The 22,442-nt window shown below is 44.6% G+C and overlaps 1 protein-coding gene across 1 annotated transcript; it reads right to left on the reverse strand.

Moving 5' to 3' along the window:
• Window positions 1-4,254: 4,254 nt before the first annotated feature.
• LOC119307649 lies at window positions 4,255-6,076 on the reverse strand. The gene is made up of 2 exons (XM_037583718.1): window positions 5,904-6,076; window positions 4,255-5,616 (listed from the first exon to the last, which is right to left on the reverse strand). Exon 2 carries the CDS (start codon window positions 5,462-5,464, stop codon window positions 4,514-4,516), a length of 951 nt encoding a protein of 316 aa, XP_037439615.1. The 5' UTR covers window positions 5,465-5,616; window positions 5,904-6,076; the 3' UTR covers window positions 4,255-4,513.
• Window positions 6,077-22,442: the final 16,366 nt, after the last annotated feature.

A 22,442-nucleotide genomic window follows, 5' to 3' on the forward strand; every position in this document is an offset into this window, starting at 1 on the left:
AATGTTGTTCGGAGTCCCGGATGAGATCCCGGACGTCACGAGGAGTTCCGGAATGGTCCGGAGGTAAAGATTTTTATATGGAAAGTTGTTGTTCGGGTTCCGGGAAAAGTTCGGTTTTTTCTGGTATTGTACCGGGAAGCTTCTGGAAGGTTCCGGAGGATTCCAGAGGTCCGGAATATGTTCCACCACATCCAATACAGCAGCATGGGCTGTAAGGGGGCGCCCTAGCCTTAATGGGCCAGGGGCACCAGCCCCCCCAAGGCCCATGCGCATGGGAGAGGGGAAACCCTAAGGGGGAGGGCCTCCACTTGACTTGGGAGGCACTCCTCCCCCCCCTTGGCCGCCGCCCCCAACCCTGGATGGGATCTAGGGGGTCGGCCCCCTTCTCTCCCCACCTATAAATAGTGGAGGGGTGGGAGGGCAGCCGCATCCCAAGTTCTGGCGCAGCCCTCCCCCTCTCCCAAGTCCTCCTCCTCACCCGCGGTGCTTGGCGAAGCCCTGCAGGATTTCCACGCTCCTCCACCACCACCACGCCGTCGTGCTGCTGCTGGACAGAGTCTTCCCCAACCTCTCCCTCTCTCCTTGCTGGATCAAGGCATGGGAGACATCACCGGGCTGCACGTGTGTTGAACGCGGAGGTGCCGTCCGTTCGGCACTAGGATCTCCGATGATTTGTATCACGACGAGTACGACTCCTTCAACCCTGTTCTCTTGAACGCTTCCGCTTAGCGATCTACAAGGGTATGTAGATGCACTCTCCTTCCCCTCGTTGCTAGTTTCTCCATAGATAGATCTTGGTGACTCATAGGAAAATTTTGAATTTCTGCTACGTTCCCCAACACTTTCTCCATGCTTGGTCACACAGTTATATCCGGACATGAAACCGGACTCAAACAGGTGGACGTGAATGGTTCTTGAGTTAGAGTAATTTCGATCATTCTTACAGTCAACACATGGACAACACATAAAACCATCCGCCCATTGTTTGCCTCGGGCGCAATCAGAAAAGTATGCACGCTTTTAATGAAATGGGGAGAGCATCGGTCATCGTACATCAATTGTCGGCTCATCTTCATTACACAACACTGAAAAGACCAAATTAATACAAGTTCATACACACTTATTCTCATAAAATAACATACAAACTCTCTAGATAAAACATTTAAATGCAATAACAAATGCGATCAAGATCGCAACTAAGGTAACAATTGATCCAACAACATAATGATACCAAGCCTCACTATCAAGGGCATATTTTCTAATATTTCTAATCTTCAAGCGCATTGCATCCATCTTGATCTTGTGACCATCGACGACGACGGGGACGGATATCAAAACCATGCCACTATGTATAACAAACAACGTTCGGATAAGAAAATTATACAAGTAACTATCTAAATCACACAAACATGATTTTTTATATATAAAAAGGATAAGAACAAGAGGCTCACCAAGGTGGTGCTAGCGACGGGACGGTGCAGGCAATCGACGGTGGTTAGGATGGGGACGGGAAGGCACTAAGTAAACCACACCTACACATGCAAACTAAGAAGTTAATTTGAGCTCAAATTGCATATAAATCAAATAAACTACCACATATAAATACTCCCAAACTAAAACCCACAACTCACTATACTTATAGAGCATTGCAAGAGCTAATCTAGCAATGAGAAATGAAAGAACAAAGTTGCTAACCTTTGTGAACACTTGGATGTTTGAAGTGCCTTCAAACCTTAACAAATTTTGCAAAAATGAAGGATGAGCTCGAGCAAGAGGGGGAGAACAAAGAGGAGAGAAAAGGGGAAAAACTGAAAGCTCGGGCTCGACGGAGGGTTTATATAGAAGCATCTTTAGTCCCGGAGCCACTAGTCCCGGTTTGTGTCACGAACCGAGACTAAAGGTGCTAGTGGGGTCCCAGCCTGACACCAGGCTGACACCATCCCTTTAGTCCCTATTCGTGTCACGAAGGTACTAAGGGTTCAACACGAACCGGGACTAATAATTTCCGTCCCCTAGCCGTTAGAACCGGCGGTCACATTAATACCGATCCGTTTACAAACCGGGATTAATGTGGCTCACGTAAAATAGTTTTTCTACTAGCGATAGTAGTATATCTGTACTTCACTAAAAGATGGGAAGCCGAGTGCAGAACAATCTTCATGCGCTTTGGTGAAGAAACAAAGCTTCGTTGGTGACTGATGTGTGAAACGAGTCCGACAGGACAGCAGCGATCTTGTACCGGGCATACTCAGATTCTGAATAGCAGCAGCGACGATCGCCAGATTTAATTCAATCTTGTAACCGGACGAAGCATGCTAGCTGAAAGTACCAGAGTGAAGATCCAGTGCCAACTTCAGATGTAACAGATATGATGCCGTGTATGGGCTCACATATTCCCTTAACTCTTCAACAAGTGTTCATAACTATTTTTTCCCTCAATTTTTGAGGCAGAGTTTTTTTTTTGGCAAATCGACCTTCTACAAACAAGGCAAGAAATTATGCAGGAATATTAAGTGCTGCTCAAAAGTGTTCCAGAGGTAGAGGCACCAAATTTGTGTTAAAATGTGCACACTAGAACATTAATGTGCATGCTGCCACAACCGCAAATCCTGATTAGAACACCAAAATATGTAAAAATAAATAAATCAGAATGGTAGATGCATTTGACAACATTTAAACGGTTCAAATGCCTCGACATGGGCAGTAGTTATAGGCTTCCGAAATATGTCATGGGAATAGACAGGTACGTACCAAGAGCAAATTCCATGAGAATAAGTTGCACAACTGACAAAAACTCAAAAAAAATTACTAAGGGCCATAGTAAATTTATTTCAGTTTTTTTCATTAATTTGTACAGTTCATTCTATTCTTTTAGTTTCACACATGGGTTGATGACTCTCTCTCTCTCTCTCTCTCTCTCCCTCTCCCTCTCTCTCTCTCTCTCTCTCTCTCTCTCAGGGCAACTGAGGCTAGCGAGTAATTCAGCTGTTACGAGCTCATCTGGCTATTCACAAGTCGAAACCTTCAGCCAGTTTATCCATTTAATATCCAAATGAAGAGCCAAGAAGGGCCATTTCGCGAAGCATTTCCCAACAATTCAGTTTCGGATGTAAATTTTCGTGAAGAATAGCTAACCCGGCAACAGAACTTCAGGATACCAAGGGCAGCCCATTATTTGTAAGCCTAGCATCAGTTCTTCGGATGGAGAGCAAAATCAAAGGAAGTACTTGTGCAAAGTGAACTTAAAAGTTAACAGTGAGCCATTTCTGCGTCGATGAAATGCCACCGACGGCAAGGGCGCCACTCGGTCGCTGCAGCCCGGGATCCAGGATCCGTATCGGGAACTCAGAGAGAGCAGGTTCAAGACACAGTACAAAACACCTCCCATAATCGCGGAAGTCTCCATAAATACAACTGGGAACGCACTTAAGAACACAAAAGAAGATCAGCTAAAGGCTAACAATAAACCCAGCAGACACCAAATGAAGAACCATCAGTTTGATCTAGCAAGGAAACAGGCCAGTTATTCAAACATCAGTCGGGAAGAACCAAAGGGAACAAGGGAAGAAGATAGGAGCAGAAAGAATACACAAACAAAGCATTATATCAGGGATTGAAGAGGCGGGAGGGGCAAAAGGCTTAAGTCCCTCAAAACAAGCTGAAGACACAACGGGGAATGCAAGGCAAACAGAAAACGGATGAACACACAAATAGGCAGACGAAGAGAGCCATCACACATTTGCAGGCGAGCTCGGAGCAAAATCGTCGAATGCCGGTGGATAGAAGCCCAAACTGTACGTGGAGTAGCAGCCCATCGGACACTGTAGCTACTCCAAGCAAGGCCAGCGTGGCCGATGGCCCAGCTTGCGACAGCACAGGCGGAGAGCACCGTGAGATCCAAATCAAACGTAAACCCTTTCCAAATCGTTGCGAGGGCTCCTAGTCTACACTGTCAGAACAAATGCTAGTTTGTATTAAAGATAGAAATAGACAGGTCGTGCCAAAATTCAGATACCTATGGAAACTCCGAAGAGGAAGGATAAAAAAAAATCAACTTGGCAGCTAGCAAGAACACTGCTTCCAAGTGCATGGTAAAAGAACAAAGATTATGCACACATGAAAGAAAATAGGGGTGAACAATATTTCTTCAGCAGAGCGAAGCTAACAGGTTCAAATTATCAAACAAAACAGTGACAAACCCAAGCAACGGAACCTGGTTATCAGTACAGGTATGTAAACAATCTGTGAGCAGCGGAAGCAAAGTGAAGGTGTATTGGCAGAAACTCTTTATTTTGTGAATAGTCACAAGTAATGAAAGTGAACTGTGATGTATTGAAATTCCATGATGTATCATCCTAACCAAAAACACCCTCAGCCCTATGGCAGTCAAAATCTACTTCACCTCAACCTAACTAGCTGTAGATTTCTACAGCACCAATCTATGGCAAAGGATTGCCTACTCTGCCCAACATAACAACCGATGAAGTTCTATGAGAAAATTGGGTGCTGCCATTTAGCTGTCAAGGTGGGAAGCAATCTTCTCGTATTGCCTGGCGTAGTCACACCCCAGTAACCGAGCATTAGACTGTACAGCTGTGCAGAGATCTACCAGTGAAGCTTGGTAGGAACAGCCTAAATCTGAAGCAGTGGCATTATTCCGCCCACCATTTACAGCAGCAGAGGCACTCCTGTTAGCTTCTGGCATCCTCATTGTCTTTCCCCTTGCTTTTGCAACCCCCAAACAAGACTTCAGCATCTGACTTATGTACACGTTCAGCCCAGAGTTCAGCAGATCAGCACACTCTACGGATATGCTAAGTCCTTCGGCTTTCAGCTTATTCTCAAGTAGCTTCGACAGGTCCTCGCTACCTGGCAATTCACCATTATTATAGCAAATCTCTGAAGGATAAGGTATCGAAGGCTGAGAATTCTGGGCCTTTGGGGGGATTCCCAACGGAGCCCTGATTGGGCTCTGACTCTGCACACATACGGGGCTGCCCCTGGCTTGATCAACCTCCTCACCATCCTCGACGGACACAAACTCAGCGGCCCCTGGATGACCAAGAGGGGACTTTCCGAGTGGACTCGGCTTATCAGCAAACCTCTTGTCACGGTTAGCCACCGGCCGCACTCTCCTTGCTAGCGGCACACCACTGGCCAATGTCCCATTCGTCACAGCGCTAGTCTGTGAATTCCCAGTTGGCGTCTGCCTGCTGGGCGGTGGCCCCAGCGACATATAAGCATTGCCGAGGATTGACTGGACGAGGAAATTGTGAAGCTTGATGTTCTCCTTCCCCAGTGTGGCCACGCAGATCTTGTCAAATTCGCTCTTGCCTAGCTGAAAACTCAGGAACTTCTTGAGGCTATGGAAGTAGAGCTCAGAGCGCTGGTGGCCGAGCTTCCTGACTAGCTGCGACTTGATCTCCGCCGTGTCGACGCGAGCAAGTTTCTTGGAAGGCTGCATCTTGGAACAGCACGAATGTAAAAGGCCCGCGGAGACGATGGTGCTCTGGAAGAGCAAACCCTAGCTGCCACCGAACACCCAGGGGAACTCCAGCAATCCCCCGAGGGCTTCGCCCCAAGAAGTATCCTTTAGGCGAGAATCGTAGCACCCATCTGCGTAATCAGATCAAGAAGCGAAAAGATTAGCACAGAAGTTTGCTACGCAATCAGGTCAGCACAAGGGTTGCTCCGTGATCCAAGAGCTCGCACGGACGCACGGATAGCTTAAGAAATCTAATCCAAAACAATGTTTTCGAGCAAATCCGTACGGGGAATCGCAGACCCGAAGTAAATCCACCTCGAATTTCACAAACTTGACAAAATCCCGGGGCGAACTACCACCGAAAGATGCCAATTTCCCCGAGAATAAATTGGGGGAAGAAGGACGGGAGGAGACTAACCTGGATTGGAGAGGCCGAATCCACGACCCAATATCCAAGAGCGAAACGCGAGCTCACCGATGAGCTGAATCTTGTTTTTGGTTTTGCGGCCGCCGCAATCGGGGAGATATTTTTTTCCCCAATTTTGATCCCTGGTCACGACGAACAGCGCTGTCTCGTGCGCAATTTACAATTTACATCTCCCCGGCGAGCCTTGCTCTGGGCTAATGTCCCGCTGACAGGTGGGCCCTGAAGCGGATGATTGTGCTGCCAGTGTGAGCTGGCGTGGTTGGTTCGGTTGTCGGGGTCAGCCAGCCCCTGCTGGTTCTTGGACTCTTGGTCACACGTGCCGAAATAAAAACTTCCTGCTTTTTTTTTGCAATTTTTTTAAATTGTTTGGATTGCTCACCATAAGTGTTGCTTATAAAAAATTTCAGAAAAACATCCTATCTATTCATTTTCAATCATGACAGTACAACGAACACCAGAAATAATATAAATTACATCCAGATCCGTAGGCCACCTAGTAACGACTACAAGCACTGAAGCGAGCTGAAGGCGCGCCGCCGTCATCACCCCTCCCTCGCCTGAGCGAGCGAAAACTTGTTGTAGTACACATTCGGGAAGTCGTTTGTGCTAAAGCCCCGCAGGACCAGCGCCAACAGAACATCAACCGTCGCCGATGAAGAGTAACATAGATCAGAAGAATCCAACCTGAAAACACACGAGCATACACGAACAACGAACAGATCCGAGCAACTCCACCAAGGACAGATCCACCGGAGACACACCTCCACATGCCCGCCGACGATGCTGGACGCACCACGGGAACGTGGGCTAGGCGAGGTGAACTTTATTCCATCTTCAGGGAGCCACTGTTGTCTCTCCTTTCTAAGTAGGACACAAACAATAACAAATCTCGAAGACACATCTAAAAACGGAGCCCTCGCACCGTCAAGGGCCGAGATCCACCGCGTTCCCATGACCCTAAGACCACCAGAGACAATGCAGACCAGCGGTGACGCCGGTGGAAGGCAGGGGAACCCTAATTGGGGAGGAGGAGGCGACTTATAATTCATATGAACCAATTTGTGGTTGGAAGGCTAGGTGGACAGTGATATCCCCGGGCAACTAAGGATGAAGTCCTAGATTATATGTGAGTTCATTCAACTTATCCCGTGGTTAAAGTACCTTAACATTTTTATTATTTTGTACGATCTGAAACCAGGATCAAGTTCCACTATCAAGAAGACAACTAAACAAAAATAAAAAATGGCTTCCAGATGTGACAACTAAAGATCAAAGTCCATAGCTAGTTGTCGCCTCTAAGGCTAAATCAGCACTACTAACATGAAAAGAAGCAGACATGGGTTCTAAGAACCTACACAATTCATATAACTAGGCTATATATCTCGCGAAAAGGGGCTAAAAGAAAAGACTGCACCAGCTATCTGTTATTCAGAGATTCTTTATCTAATCTTCCCTTATAGGCCCCAGTGTAGCTTGGTCAGTTCCTCGCCCATAGCGTGACGCTTGGGCTCGAAGAATCGGCGGGGCGCCTGTTTGACAGGTTTAGAGCCTTTAATTATATTTAGGTTGCACCAATGCTAGCTTTATGACTAACATAGATGACTATAAATCTCAATCGGGCTATGTTTTCACCCTTAATGGTGGTGCAGTGGTTTGGAAGAGTTTCAAACAAAACATTGTTGCGGATTCTATGACAGAAGCAGAGTATATTGCGGCCGCATAAGTGTCGAAGGAGGAAGTTTGGATCAAGAAGTTTCTTGAAGAAGTTGGTGTTGTCTAAAGTGCAATGAACCTGATGGCACTCTATTGTGGTAATAGTGGTGTTATTGCTTAAGAAACCAAGATCCCACATGAAGACCAGACACATTGAGTGCAAGTATCACATTATCCGACAATATGTCGACAAAGGTTTGGTGAAGATTCTCAAGGTTCACACGGATTTGAATGTATTAGATCCAATGTAACTAGATTATTAACTCTAATGCAAATGGGAGTCTATTGGAAATTTGCCCTAGAGGCAATAATAGTGTATTATTATATTTCTACATTCATAATTAAGAGTTTATATTCTATGTTATAACTGCTATGATCCCGAAATATGCGATTCAGTGGAAAAATCATATGCACGTGTGGAATGATAAACGGTAAAATAAGATTCCAAGTCTCGCCTCTAAAACTAGCTCAAGGTTGTTGATGATCATGTTTTCTAGATCTTAGGATATCATTAAGTGTAAATGATAATCCCAAAACAACATTCAGAGTATGAAGTTAGAAGAATGATCATATTGAATCGACCCAAACTTGTTTGTTATACTTTGAGATAATATCGTCTAAAGTCAATTATTATAATATGGAGTGTTAACATGTGATTTAGTTCCTTATACCATGAGAGTATCGTAGTCACTTCTTACCATACGATGAACTCTAGGGTTGCTCAAGCGTCATCAGTAACACGATGATCATAACGACAACTTGCAGGTTCATCAAAAAGTTTGACAAGGGACTAGATAGCTCGAGAGTGGAATTTGCTCCTCCGACGATGGAGAGATATTCTTAGGGCCCTCTCAGCATGAAGACATCTTTCATCCTCTGCTAGACACAGGTGACTATGTCGCAGGGATGCCAGAACATGTCAATGAGAAAGAAGAACAAAACCGGTAATAAAGAGATCAGTATAGTGAGCATGTGTATGACTCAAGAGGATATCGATATATCTCACCTCAGGTTTTGTAAGGTATCACGAAGCAAAGGGTCACCAAAGCTTCATTCGAATGTCATTCGTGTACTCATAGGGATCAATATGCACGTCCATGGTTCCACTATCGGTCATTTAACAAAGGGGTTTTGTTCATGTCTATTTTTTACTGAACCTATATGGTGTACATATATGTGTCAAAAATGATTCTAGAGATGTTAAATTAATAATAAAAGGCTCTAATAATAGTTAGGAGGCTTTTATATTTAATTAAATATAAGCGAGCCTTAAAAGTCCCTGTAGTGAAAGGAGAATTGGGCCACAAGGGCCCAATAGTGGTGACGCCTTCTTCTTCCCATGGAATGGGGGAGGGGGAGGCTGAATTGGAGTGAAGTCCCCCTCCTCTTGTTCTGCCAAGGGGGGGAGACTTTCCCTCCCCTTTTGGTGCCCGCTCCTCCTCCTCCAACCTATATATACTAGAGGGTTTTGGCACTTTTCTACGTACAAGTTTTGGAGCCTCCTCCAGTTCTCTAGTTCTAGTTCTAGTTGGTCCTAGTTGATCAATTAGAGCTATACATATATCCTCTAATACTCATAATTATAAGTCCAGGCTGGTTCTAATCTCCTCCCTCTAATTCTTCAGCCATGGTTAGCTCTGGAGGGTGAAGCACTGCCGGATCATGAAGACCGTACCCCTGCAACTCGTAGAGAGGCCGTGCTTTCAGTCTGTTTCCTTCGAGGGGTTGTTTGTGGGTAGTTCGCGGGATTGTTAATCTATGGTTCAAGGGACTCCAAGTACGCTCTACACCGACTCGTCTTCTTATACTACAACTCGGAGTCGGTAACGATCTGATCCAAACCGCTTATCTCATCTTCATAGTGTTCCTGGGTGATCGTAGGGTGATTTGTTTTGTTTTATACTATGCTTCCCAATAATGTGTATGTTGTGGATTGATGAGTGATATTTTTACACCTGTTCCACCTTTGTTTAAACCGAGATATTTCATTTAAAAAGAGATATTCGCTCTGATATTGCTACTAATGACTAATGAATGCAAAGGATTCCACAAATTCTCAATTTGATGTGTTTCCATGGAAAATGGGCTAAAAAGGGAAGAAATCATGTGTGGAAATGGAATGGAGGAAGAAGGAATCAACATGAGGCGTTTCTGCGAGGACATCACAAAAGAAGATGTTCCATATGGGCGCACACGCCCATATGAGCACCCATTTGGCGTGGATTTTGAGGCAGATCGTCCACCTGGACAACTTTCATTAAAGGGACCATATCAGAATGTCAACAAGACGACAAGCACGGAAGCCAGGACCTCTTCATCATCATCTTCATCCACAAACCCTAGCCGCCGCCTTCTCCATCGCCATAGCCATCTCCACCACCATAGTGCTCTCTCATCTATTTCATACTTGTAATCGTGCATCGCACAAGGCATCCATTGTAAGACATATTGCAATCAATCAATATCAAGATGTGTTCTTTAATGTTTTCTTCCCGTGATTTGGCCTCCATGTGTGAGTAGTTCGGTAACGTATGGGTTGAGGCACGAGCCTTGCAACCTGAGGTATTTGTTGAGGCGATTAATGGAAGATTTTGACATAATGTCCCGCATGTGTGAAATAAAATTGTTCTTTGAGGATGTCTCTTGTCTTGTCCGCAATCTTCATCCCCGCAGGTACCCAGGATCATGGAGATCAAGCACCGGTGAGGCTAGGAGCATGGAGACCATGAAGTTTTATACCGAACACTAGTGACAGTAAGGTTCGATAGGGTAACATGGGTCATATCCTTGGGGATAAATGAGGTGTAGTCATTAAACACCCAAAGCTCTCGTCTGATTTTATTATCTTAATTATCGAGGCAACCCCGTGAGATGGATTGGGCCTGCGGTAGGACAAATAATTCTTGATGTAAGACTCGTGTCGGTCAAGATGTTATCTAGACACATCCCCCACTTTGATCTGTAGCACATCTCGATGGGTGACTTCCAGCGTGCAAATTGAAGGAAATATGCCCTAGAGGCAATAATAAAGTTGTTATTTATATTTCCTTATATCATGATAAATGTTTAATATTCATGCTAGAACTGTATTAACCAGAAACTTAGCATGTGTGAATACATAGACAAAACAAAGTGTCCCTAGTATGACTCAACTTGACTAGCTCGTTAATCAAAGATGGTTATGTTTCCTGACCATAGACATGTGTTGTCATTTGATGAACGGGATCACATCATTAGAGAATGATGTGATGGACAAGACCTATCCGTTAGCTTAGCATAATGATCGTTAAGTTTTATTGCTATTACTTTCTTCATGACTTATACATGTTCCTCTGACTATGAGATTATGCAACTCCCGAATACTGGAGGAACACCTTGTGTGCAATCAAACGTCACAACGTAACTGGGTGATTATAAAGATGCTCTACAGGTGTCTCCAAAAGTGTTTGTTGGGTTGGCATAGATCGAGATTAGGATTTGTCACTCCTGTATCGGAGAGGTATCTCTAGGCCCTCTCGGTAATGCTCATCACTATAAGCCTTGCAAGCAATGTGACTAATGAGTTAGTTGCAGGATGAAGCATTACGGAACGAGTAAAGAGACTTGCCAGTAACAAGATTGAACTAGGTATGATGATACCTATGATCAAATCTCGGCAAGTAACATACCGATGACAAAGGGAACAAGGTATGTTGTTGTGTGGTTTGACCGATAAAGATCTTCGTAGAATATGTAGGAGCCACTATGCACATCTAGGTTCCGCTGTTGGTTACTGATCGGACATGTGTCTCGATCATGTCTACATAGTTCTCGAACCCGTAGGGTCCGCACGCTTAACGTTCGATGACGATTTGTATTATGAGTTATGTGTTTTAATGACCAAAGTTTGTTCGGAGTCCCAGATGAGATCACAAACATGACGAGGAGTCTTGAAATGGTCGAGATGTAAAGATTGATATATTGGAAGGTTACATTCGGACACCGGAATGGTTTCGTGAAGTATCGGATAAGTTTCGGAGTACCGGGAGGTTACCAGAACCCCCTGGGGGACTATTGGGCCTTCTTGGGCCCTAGTGGAGAGATGAGGCCGGTGGCCAGGTGGTGGCGCGCACCCCCCAAGCCCAAACTGAATTGGACTAGGGGTAGGGGCGCAACCCCCCTTTCCTTCTTCTCCTCCACCTCTTTCCCCTTCTCCCCTTCTCTGGAAAGGGAAGGGGAATCCTACTAGGACTGGGAGTCCTAGTAGGACTCCCCCCTTGGCATGCCCCTTCTAGGCCGGCCGCCTCCTCCCTCCCTCCTTTATATACGGGGGTAGGGGGCACCCCAAAGACACAACAATTATTCTTAGTCATGTGCGGTGCCCCCCTCCACCATTTACTCCTCCGATAGTATCATCGTAGTGCTTAGGAAAATCCCTGCACGGATCACATCATCAACACCGTCATCACACCATCGTGCTGACGAAACTCTCCCTCGACCCTCTACTGGATCAAGAGTTCGAGGGACGTCATCGAGCTAAACGTTTGCTGAACACGGAGGTGCCATACGCTCGGTACTTGGATCGGTTGGATCATGGAGACGTTCGACTACATCAACCGCGTTAACTAACGCTTCCGCTTTCGGTCTATGAGGGTACGTGGATACACTCTCCCCCTCTTGTTGCTATGCATCTCCTAGATAGATCTTGCGTGATCATAGGAAATTTTTTGAAATTGCATGCTACGTTTCCCAACACAAATTAATATCCCATTTGATCCCAGCGCAAATACAAGGTTGTAAGCATAAGGCCTCATACCCATACCTTTTTCGATTATAAGCGTTTGAATCAATATTTGCTTGCTGATCCAGCCAAAATCTGGATTTTACACTTTGACAAAAGCTTGCTAGAGATCATCGCTTCAAGAGAATATTCCTCTCATGGGTTCGATAACCCAGGGTCACCTATGCGAAAATAGGTGCAGGATACTCTTTTCTGTTCCAATACTGGATCAATAAAATGAGGTATCAAGCCCTTTTTCTCATGCCATTTCCGGGGAGGAGTTTAGTATTCCTAGTCTTTGTGTTCAGAGTTTTTGTTAAAGTTTCAATTTTTGTTTTTTACTTTTCTGTTTTTAGTTTAAATTTTATTCTTGTCGCAAGTTTAGTCAGTTGAAAAACCAAAAGATTACTATGGCTCGTAATCTTGGGAGTTTTGCTACTCCGAGCAACAACTTCATGTGTGAACCTATAGCCCAACTTGAGGTAGCAGCCGCTGAGTATGAGATTAAACCAAACTTAGTTTCTATGGTTGAACATGACCAATTTGGAGGCTCTGCTTTTGAGGATGCCGGTAGGCACTTATACATTTTCACAGAATTGTGCAACATGACACGCATAAAGGATTATGATCCTGATGCTCTGAAATTGCGTCTATTTCCTTTCTCTCTGAGAGGAAAAGCTAATGAATGGCTTCTTTCACTACCTAAGTTTTGTCCATCAAAAAAGATTCTGCAAATACATTCTTGGACTACAGGTTTCAAGCAAGAGGAACATGAGCCACTAGCATTTGTGTGGGATAGAAGGAAGGAAGCTATAAGAAACTGCCCCAATCATGGAATGGAGGAATGGTTAATCCTTTATATGTTTTATAATGGCTTAAATCATATGTGAAAAACTATGCTTGATACAGCTGCCGGAGAAACAATCATGGGAAAGCCCATAGAAGATGTCAAGAAACTACTAGGTGATATGCAAGAGAACCATGCCCCAATGGCATGTTGAAAGAACCACCACCAAGAGGGTGAATGCCATAGAAGAAACTAACACGGAGTTGAATAGCCAAGCTTGAGGAACTTATCTTCATGATAAAGGTAAGTCAAAGCCTAAGCCGGTTGAAGAAGTTAAAATGGTGAGAAGCAATGAGGAGAAGGTTGAAGTGCTTGACGCCAGCCATGTGTGTGCTAGAGTACAATTATACCGTTGCAGATTTTGTGAAAATGATATCCATGAAGTACCTATTGGGAAACGTTGCATAGAAAACAAAAAAATTCTACGCACACGCAAGATCTATCAAGGAGAGGCATATCAACGAGAGGGGAGAGTGTGTCTACGTACCGTCGTAGACCGTAAGCGGAAGCGTTTGACAACGCGGTTGATGTAGTCGAACTTCTTCGCGTTCCAACCGATCGAGCACCGAACGTATGGCACCTCCGTGTTCAGCACACGTTCAACTTGATGACATCCTCCGCCTTATTCATCCAGCAATATGGCAAGGTAGTGGATGAGTTCTGGCAGCATGATGGCGTGGTGACGGTGATGGTGAAGTGATCTCTGCAGGGCTTCGCCTAAGCACTACGAAAATATGATCGGGGGTGTGAACAGTGGAGGGGGGCACCGCACATGGCTAGGCAATTGTCTGTTGTGTGCCAGGCGCCCCCTCCCACATATATATAGGTGGGAGGAAGGGAGGAGCATCCTGATACGTCTCCAACATATCTATAATTTTTGATTGTTCCATGCTATTATATTATCTGTTTTGGATGTTTTATATGCATTAATATGCTATTTTATATTATTTTTGGGACTAACCTATTAACCTAGAGCCCAGTGCCAGTTCCTATTTTTTCCTTGTTTTTGAGTTTCGTAGAAAAGGAATACCAAACGGAGTCCAAACGGAATGAAACCTTCACGGTGATTTTTCTTGGACAAGAAGACAAAGGAGACTTGGAGATGAAGTCGGAGGAGCCACAAGTACGGAGGGCATGCCCGGGGGGTAGGTCACCCCCCTTGTGGGCCCCATGTGACCCTCCTGACCTAATTAGTTCGCCTATATACTCCCATATATCCCCAAACCACTAGAGGCATCCACAAAAACACTTTTCCACCGCCGCAACCTTCTGTACCCGTGAGATCCCATCTAGGGACCTTTTCCGGTGATGTCTACTATGCAACCTTCTTCTTGTAGACATTGTTGGGCCTCCAAGTGCATAGGTTTGTAGGACAGTAGCAAATTTCCCTCAAGTGGATGACCTAAGGTTTATCAATCCGTGGGAGGCGTAGGATGAAGATGGTCTCTCTCAAACAACCCTACAACCAAATAACAAAGAGTCTCTTGTGTCCCCAACACACCCAATACAATGGTAAATTGAATAGGTGCACTAGTTAGGCAAAGAGATGGTGATACAAGTGCAATATGGATGGTAGATATAGGTTTTTATAAACTGAAAATATAAAAACAGCAAGGTAGCAAGTAACAAAAGTGAGCGAAAACGGTATTGCAATGCTTTGAAACAAGGCCTAGGGTTCATACTTTCACTAGTGCAAGTTCTCTAAACAATGATAACATAATCGGATCATATAACAATCCCTCAACATGCAACAAAGAGTCACTCCAAAAAGTCACTAATAGCAGAGAACAAACGAAGAGATTATTGTAGGGTATGAAACCACCAAAAAGTTTTTCTTTCTGATCAATCCATTGGGCTATTCCTATAAGTGTCACAAAGAGCCCTAGAGTTTGTAGTAAAATAACACCTTAAGACACACATCAACCAAAACCCTAATGTCACCTAGATACTCCAATGCCACCTCAAGTAACACAAAGACACCTTAAGACACCGCGGGTATGATTATACGATATGCATCACACAATCTCAGATTCATCTATTCAAACCAACACAAAGAACTTCAAAGAGTGCCCCAAAGTTTCTACCGGAGAATCAAGATGATAACGTGTGCCAACCCCTATGCATAAGTTCACAATGTCACTGAACCCGCAAGTTGATCACCAAAACATACATCAGGTGAATCACGTGAATATCCCATTGTCACCACAGATAAGCAAATGCAAGACATACATCAAGTGTTCTCGAATCCTTAAAGACTCAATCCAATAAGATAACTTCAAAGGGAAAACTCAATCCATTACAAGAGAGTATAGGGGGAGAAACATCATAAGATCCAACTGTAATAGCAAAGCTCGTGGTACATCAAGATCGTGCCATATCAAGAACACGAGAGATAGAGAGAGAGATCAAACACATAGCTACTAGTACATACCCTCAACCCCGAGGGTGAACTACTCCCTCCTCGTCATGGAGAGCGCTGAGATGATGAAGATGGCCACAGACGATGATTCCCCCCTCCGGCAGAGTGCCGCAACAAGGTCTCGATTGGTTTTGGTGGCTACAGAGGCTTGCGGCGGCGAAACTACCGATCTAAGTTTCTTTTCGAGGGTTTCTGTGTATAGGAATTTTTGGCGTTGGCTTCACGCCAGGGGGGGTCTCCGAGTCAGCCACGAGGTAGGGGGCGCGCCCAGGGGGTGGGGCGCGCCCTCCACCCTCATGGATGACTCTGGACTCTTCGGGCCCAACTCTTTTGCTTCGGGGGCTTCTTCTGGTCCATAAAAAATCATCGGAAATTTTCAGCTTGTTTGGACCCTGTTTGATATTCCTTTTCTGTAAAACTAAAAAACAAGGAAAAAACAAAAATTGATACTGGGCTCTAGGTTAATAGGTTAGTCCCAAAAAGTCATATAAAATAGAATATAAAACATCCAAGATGGATAATATAATAGCATGGAACAATAAAAAATTATAGATACGTTGGAGAGGTATCGTCCGGCACCCTGTCGGAGGGAGATTCGATCACGAAGGGCTTCTACATCAACTCTATTGCCCTTTCGATGAAGTGTGAGTAGTTTACACAGACCTACGGATCCATAGCAAGTAGCTAGATGGCTTCTTCTCTATCTCTGATTCTCAATACCATGTTCTCCTCAATGTTCTTGAAGATCTATTCAATGTAATACTTTTTTGCGGTGTGTTTGCCGAGATTAGATGAATTGTGGATTTATGATCAGCTTATCTATGAGTATTATTTGAATCTTCTCTGAATTTTTATATGCATGATTTGATATCTTTGTAATTCTCTTCGAACTATCGGTTTGGTTTGGCCAACTAGATTGGTTTTTCTTGCAATGGGAGAAGTGCTTAGCTTTGGGTTCAATCTTGCGGTGTCCTTGCCCAGTGACAGTAGGGGCAGCAAGGCACGTATTGTATTGTTGCCATCGAGGATAAAAAGATGGGGTTTTCATCATATTGCTTGAGTTAATTCCTCTACATCATACTTTGTTCTTCATGAACTTAATACTCTAGATGCAGGCAGGAGTCGGTCGATGTGTGGAGTAATAATAGTAGATGTAGAATCGTTTCGGTCTACTTGACACGGATGTGATGCCTATATTTATGATCATTGCCTTAGTTATTGTCATAACTTTGTGCTTTTCTATTAATTGCTCGGTAGTAGTTTGTCCACCCACCGTATTATTTGCTATCTGGAGAGAAGCCTCTAGTGAAACCTATGGCCCCCGGGTCTATTTTCCATCATATTAGTTTCCGATCTTCTATTTTGCAATTTTTTACTTTCTGATCTATAAACCAAAAATACCAAAAATATTTACTTTATCGTTTATCTATCTCTATCAGATCTCACTTTTGCAAGTAACCGTGAAGGGATTGACAACCCCTTTATCGCGTTGGGTGCAAGTTGTTTGATTATTTGTGCAGGTATTCGGTGATTTGTGTGTTGTCTCCTACTGGATTGATACCTTGGTTCTCAAACTGAGGGAAATAGTTATCTCTACTTTCCTGCATCACCCTTTCCTCTTCAAGGGAAAAGCCAACGCAAGCTCAAGAAGTAGCACAGTTAAAGGGGGCGCCCGAGTAGGAGGAATCCTACTTGGGGTCTCTCCCAAGCCGTGCCCCATTGCCTTATATAGGTCGGGGGAAAGGCAGGGGAGGGTGGCGCCCCCCTGTCCTTTCTCCCATGAGATGGAAAGGCAGGAGGGGCTAGCCCTTCCCCGTTCCTTCCTTAGGTCTGGCCGGCCAGGGAGAGGGGCGGACCAGCCCCTATGGGCTGGTATGTCCCTCCCTTGGACCATTAAGCCCATAACACCTACCGGGGGTGTCTGGAACCCCTTTCGGTGACCCGATGGCTACCCGGTGCATCCCGAAATCCTTCCAGTGTCCGAATACCATCGTCCTATATATATCAATCTTTACCTCTCGACCATTTCAAGACTCCTCATCATGTTTGTGATCTCATCCAGGACCCCGAACAACATTCGATCACCAAAACATATAACTCATATAACACTATATCATCAACGGACGTTAAGCGTGCGGACCCTACGGGTTCGAGAACTATGTATACATGACTGAGACAACTCTCCAGTCAATAACCAATAGCAGAACCTGGATGCCCATATTGGCTCCTACATATTCTACGAAGATCTTTATCGGTCGAACTGTTATGACAATATACACAATTCCCTTTGTCTATCGGTATGTTACTTGCCCGAGATTCAATCGTCGGTATCTTCATACCTAGTTCAATCTCGTTACCATCAAGTTTCTTTACTCGTTCTATAATACATCATCCTGTAACTAACTCATTAGTCACTTTGCTTGCAAGGCTTCTTATGATGTGTATTACCGAGAGGGACCAGAGATACCTCTCCGATACTCAGAGTGAAAAATCTTAATCTCGATCTATGCCAACTCAACAAACACCTTCGTAGATACCTGTAGATAATCTTTATGATCACCAAGTTATGTTGTGACGTTTGATTGCACACAAGGTATTTCTTTGGTATCAGGGAGCTGCATAATCTCATAGTCAAAGGAATATGTATTTGACATGAAGAAAGCAATAGCAATAAACTGAACGATCAAAATGCTAAGCTAACGAATGGGTCTTGTCCATCACATCATTGTCCTAATGATGTGATCCCGTTATCAAATGACAACACATGTTTATGGTTAGGGAGCCTTAACCATCTTTCATCAACGAGCTAGTCTAGTAGAGGCTTACTAGGGACACGGTATTTGTTTATGTATTCACACATGTATTTAAGTTTTCGATGAATACAATTCAAGCATGAATAATAAACCTTTGTCATGAATAAGGAAATATAAAATAACAACTTTATTATTTCCTCTAGGGCATATTTCCTTCAGTACGCTTTACCGGAGATAACTAATTACGAAGCATATAATGTCTTTGTTGAACAAGTTGCAGCCAAGGTACGTGAACTTGATAATGAAAGGAAAAACTCTACAATAAATTACCAGCTAAGCAAGAGAATGCTTTTGAACCTACTATAGAGTTTGAGATAGAATTGAATAGATTCAGTGCCTTATGTGTGTTAGGGGCAAGTGTTTCCACTATCCCCAAATCTGTTTATTATAGTCTCAATCTCGGTCCTTATGCTCATACCAAAATCGTTTTGAATATGGCTAATTCTACTTTTTACTCAGGCAGTAGGGACTACACATGGTGTTAATAGTTCAAATTAATGATTGCCCTATCATGATTGATCTTGTCATAGTATATATGCCTAAAGATCCATTTGCTCCTATAATTCTCGGTAGACGATAGACCTTTTCTAAGGACTATAAAAGGTTTGATAAATGTGTTTGAGGGGTGTCGGTGTCAAAACCAGCAGATCTCGGGTAGGGGGGCCCAAGTTGTGCATCTAAGGATCGATGGTAACAATGGACGAAGGGACACAATGTTTACCCAGGTTCGGGACCTCTTAAAGGAGTTAAAACCCTGCGTCCTGCTTGATTGTATTCGATGAATATAGGGTTACAAGAGTTGATCTACCTCGAGATCATAATGTCTAAACCCTAGCTTGTCTAGCTATGATTATGATGATCCTGCCTCCGGTCTAAACCCTCTGGTTTATATAGACACCGAAGGGGCCTAGGGTTGTACAGAGTCGGTTTACAGAGAAAGGAAATAGCATATCCGAACACCTAATCTTGTCATTCACGCATACAGGAGTCCTAACTGGACACGGGAGGTGGTCTTCTTCCTTCATCTTTATAGCCCATCAGTCTGGCCCATATTGAATAGGCCGGACGCCCGAGGACCCCCTAGTCCAGGACTCCCTCAAGGGAATGTTAGATTTGATTTACCCGCTAAAGATCCTTTTGTGTGATATTTCCCTAGGAAAAAGAAAATGAAGACCTACTCAGGAGAAGGCATCATTGCGAATGCTAGAAGCTATGGTCTCGATGTGTTTGCACCACCTTGATCACCACTACAATCGAGCTAACCGACCAAAAACAAGCGCTTCATGGGAGGCAACCCCACACGAATAAAGTAGACAAGTAAGTGTTTATTTTTGTTTCAATAGAAGAGTGATTGAAGTTCTATATGAAAAAGTGAGTTGGAAAGAGTTGTTCTAATGAAGGCTTTGTGATGTGCAAGTTGAATTATGTGTTGTATCGATGTTTGGATACCTGGAAATATGTCTATGTATTGTGTTGGAACTAACCCCACAGGAGAGCAGAGAAAAAGAGAATTTTTGGAAGAAACATATCAAAAGACGGCCTTTAAAATGACCGCAAAGGTCGTATGGGGCGGTCGCATGAGCTACTGGAGGTTCCAATGCAAAACAACAAGAGACAGTAGAGTGATCGATGGTGTTTCAAACGGGCGTAAGCGCCCGTTCAAGCGGTCGTTTCCTTTCTTTACAAAAATAAACAAAAATTCCACAATGTTCGAGGGTGTTCCAAACGAACGTCGCCGACCATTTTAGTAGTCTTTGGATATGTGCTCAGACGCAGGTAAGTCATCAGGGAGAACGATGATGTACCATGTGGGCGCTTGTGCCCGTATGAGTAGTCATTTCAAATCCTGATGATACGTCTTCAACGTATCTATACTTTTTTGATTGTTTCATGCTATTATATTATCAATCTTGGATGCTTTATACACATTTTTATGCTATTTAATATCATTTTTTTGGGACTAGCCTATTGTTGGAAATATGCCCTAGAAGCAATAATAAAAGGATTATTATTATATTTCTTTGTTCATGATAGTTGTATTTTATTCATGCTATAATTGTATTATCCAGAAATCGTAATACACGTGTGAATACTTAGACCACAACATGTCCCTAGTGAGCCTCTAGTTGACTAGCTCATTGATCAACAGATAGTCATGGTTTCCTGACTATGGACATTGGATGTCGTTGATAACGGGATCACATCATTGGGAGAATGATGTGATGGACAAGACCCAATCCTAAGCATAGCACAAGATCGTGTAGTTCGTTTTGCTAGAGCTTTTCCAATGTCAAGTATCTCTTCCTTAGACCATGAGATCGTGTAACTCCCGGATACCGTAGGAGTGCTTTGGGTGTACCAAACGTCACAACGTAACTGGGTGACTATAAAGGTGCACTGCAGGTATCTCCGAAAGTGTCTGTTGGGTTGACACGGATCGAGACTGGGATTTGTCACTCCGTATTACGGAGAGGTATCACTGGGCCCACTCGGTAGTGCATCATCATAACAAGCTCAAAGTGACCAAGTGTCTGGTCACAGGATCATGCATTACAGTATGAGTAAAGTGACTTGCCGGTAATGAGATTGAACGAGGTATTGGGATACCGACGATCGAATCTCGGGCAAGTAACATACCGTCTGACAAAGGGAATAGTATACGGGGTTGCTTGAATCCTCAACATCGTGGTTCATCCGATGAAATCATCGAGGAGTATGTGGGAGCCAACATGGGTATCCAGATCCCGTTGTTGGTTATTGACTGGAGAGCCATCTCGGTCATGTCTGCATGTCTCCCGAACCCGTAGGGTCTACACACTTAAGGTTCGGTGACGCTAGGGTTGTATGAATATAGGTATGCAGCAAACTAAATGTTGTTCGAAGTCCCGGGTGAGATCCCGGACGTCACGAGGAGATCCGGAATGGTCCGGAGGTAAAGAATTATACATAGGAAGTGTTGTTTCGGCATCGGGAAAGTTTCGGGGTCACCTAGTATTGTACCGGGACCACCGGAAGGGTCCCGGGGGTCCACAGGGTGGGGCCACCTATCCCGGAGGGCCCCGTGGGCTGAAGTGGGAGGGGAACCAGCCCCTAGTGGGCTGGTGCGCCCCCCTGGGCCCCCCTGCGCCTAGGGTTGGAAACCCTAGGTGGGGGGCGCGCCCCACTTGCCTTGGGGGGCACTCCACCCCCCTGGCCGCCGCCCCCCTTGGGAGATTGGATCTCCCAGGGCCGCCCCCCTGGGGGCCTATATAAAGCAGGGGGGAGGGAGGGCAGTCGTACTCTGTGTCTTGGCGCCTTCCTCCCCTTCTACACCTATTCCTCCTCCCGCAATAGCTTGGCGAAGCCCTGCCGGAGTTCTGCTGCATCCACCACCACGCCGTCGTGCTGCTGGATCTTCATCAACCTCTCCTTCCCCCTTGCTGGATCAAGACGGAGGAGACGTCACGCTGACCGTACGTGTGTTGAATGCGGAGGTGCCGTCCGTTCGGTGCTAGGATCTCCGGTGATAGGATCACTACGAGAACGACTACCTCAACCTCGTTCTCTTGAACGCTTTCGCACGCAATCTACAAAGTGGTATGTAGATGCGTCTCTCTCCTATCACTTGTTGCTTAGATGAACTCATAGATGGATCTTGGTGAAACCGTAGGAAATTTTTTATTTTCTGCAACGTTCCCCAAAAGTGGCATCATGAGCTAGGTCTATGCGTAGTTCTCTATTGCACGAGTAGAAAACAAATCTGTTGTGGGCGTAGATCTTGTCAACTTGCTTGCCACTACTAGTCTTTTTCAGCGGTATTGTGGGATGAAGCGGCCTGGACCGACCTTACATGTACGCTTACGTAAGACAGGTTCCACCAACTGACATGCACTAGTTGCATAAGGTGGCTAGCGGGTGTCTGTCTCTCCTACTTTAGTTGGAGCGGATTCGATGAAAAGGGTCCTTATGAAGGGTAAATAGAAGTTGACAAAAATCATGT

This window comes from Triticum dicoccoides, chromosome 5B (assembly GCF_002162155.2).
Source record: "Triticum dicoccoides isolate Atlit2015 ecotype Zavitan chromosome 5B, WEW_v2.0, whole genome shotgun sequence".
Taxonomy (NCBI): domain Eukaryota; kingdom Viridiplantae; phylum Streptophyta; class Magnoliopsida; order Poales; family Poaceae; genus Triticum; species Triticum dicoccoides.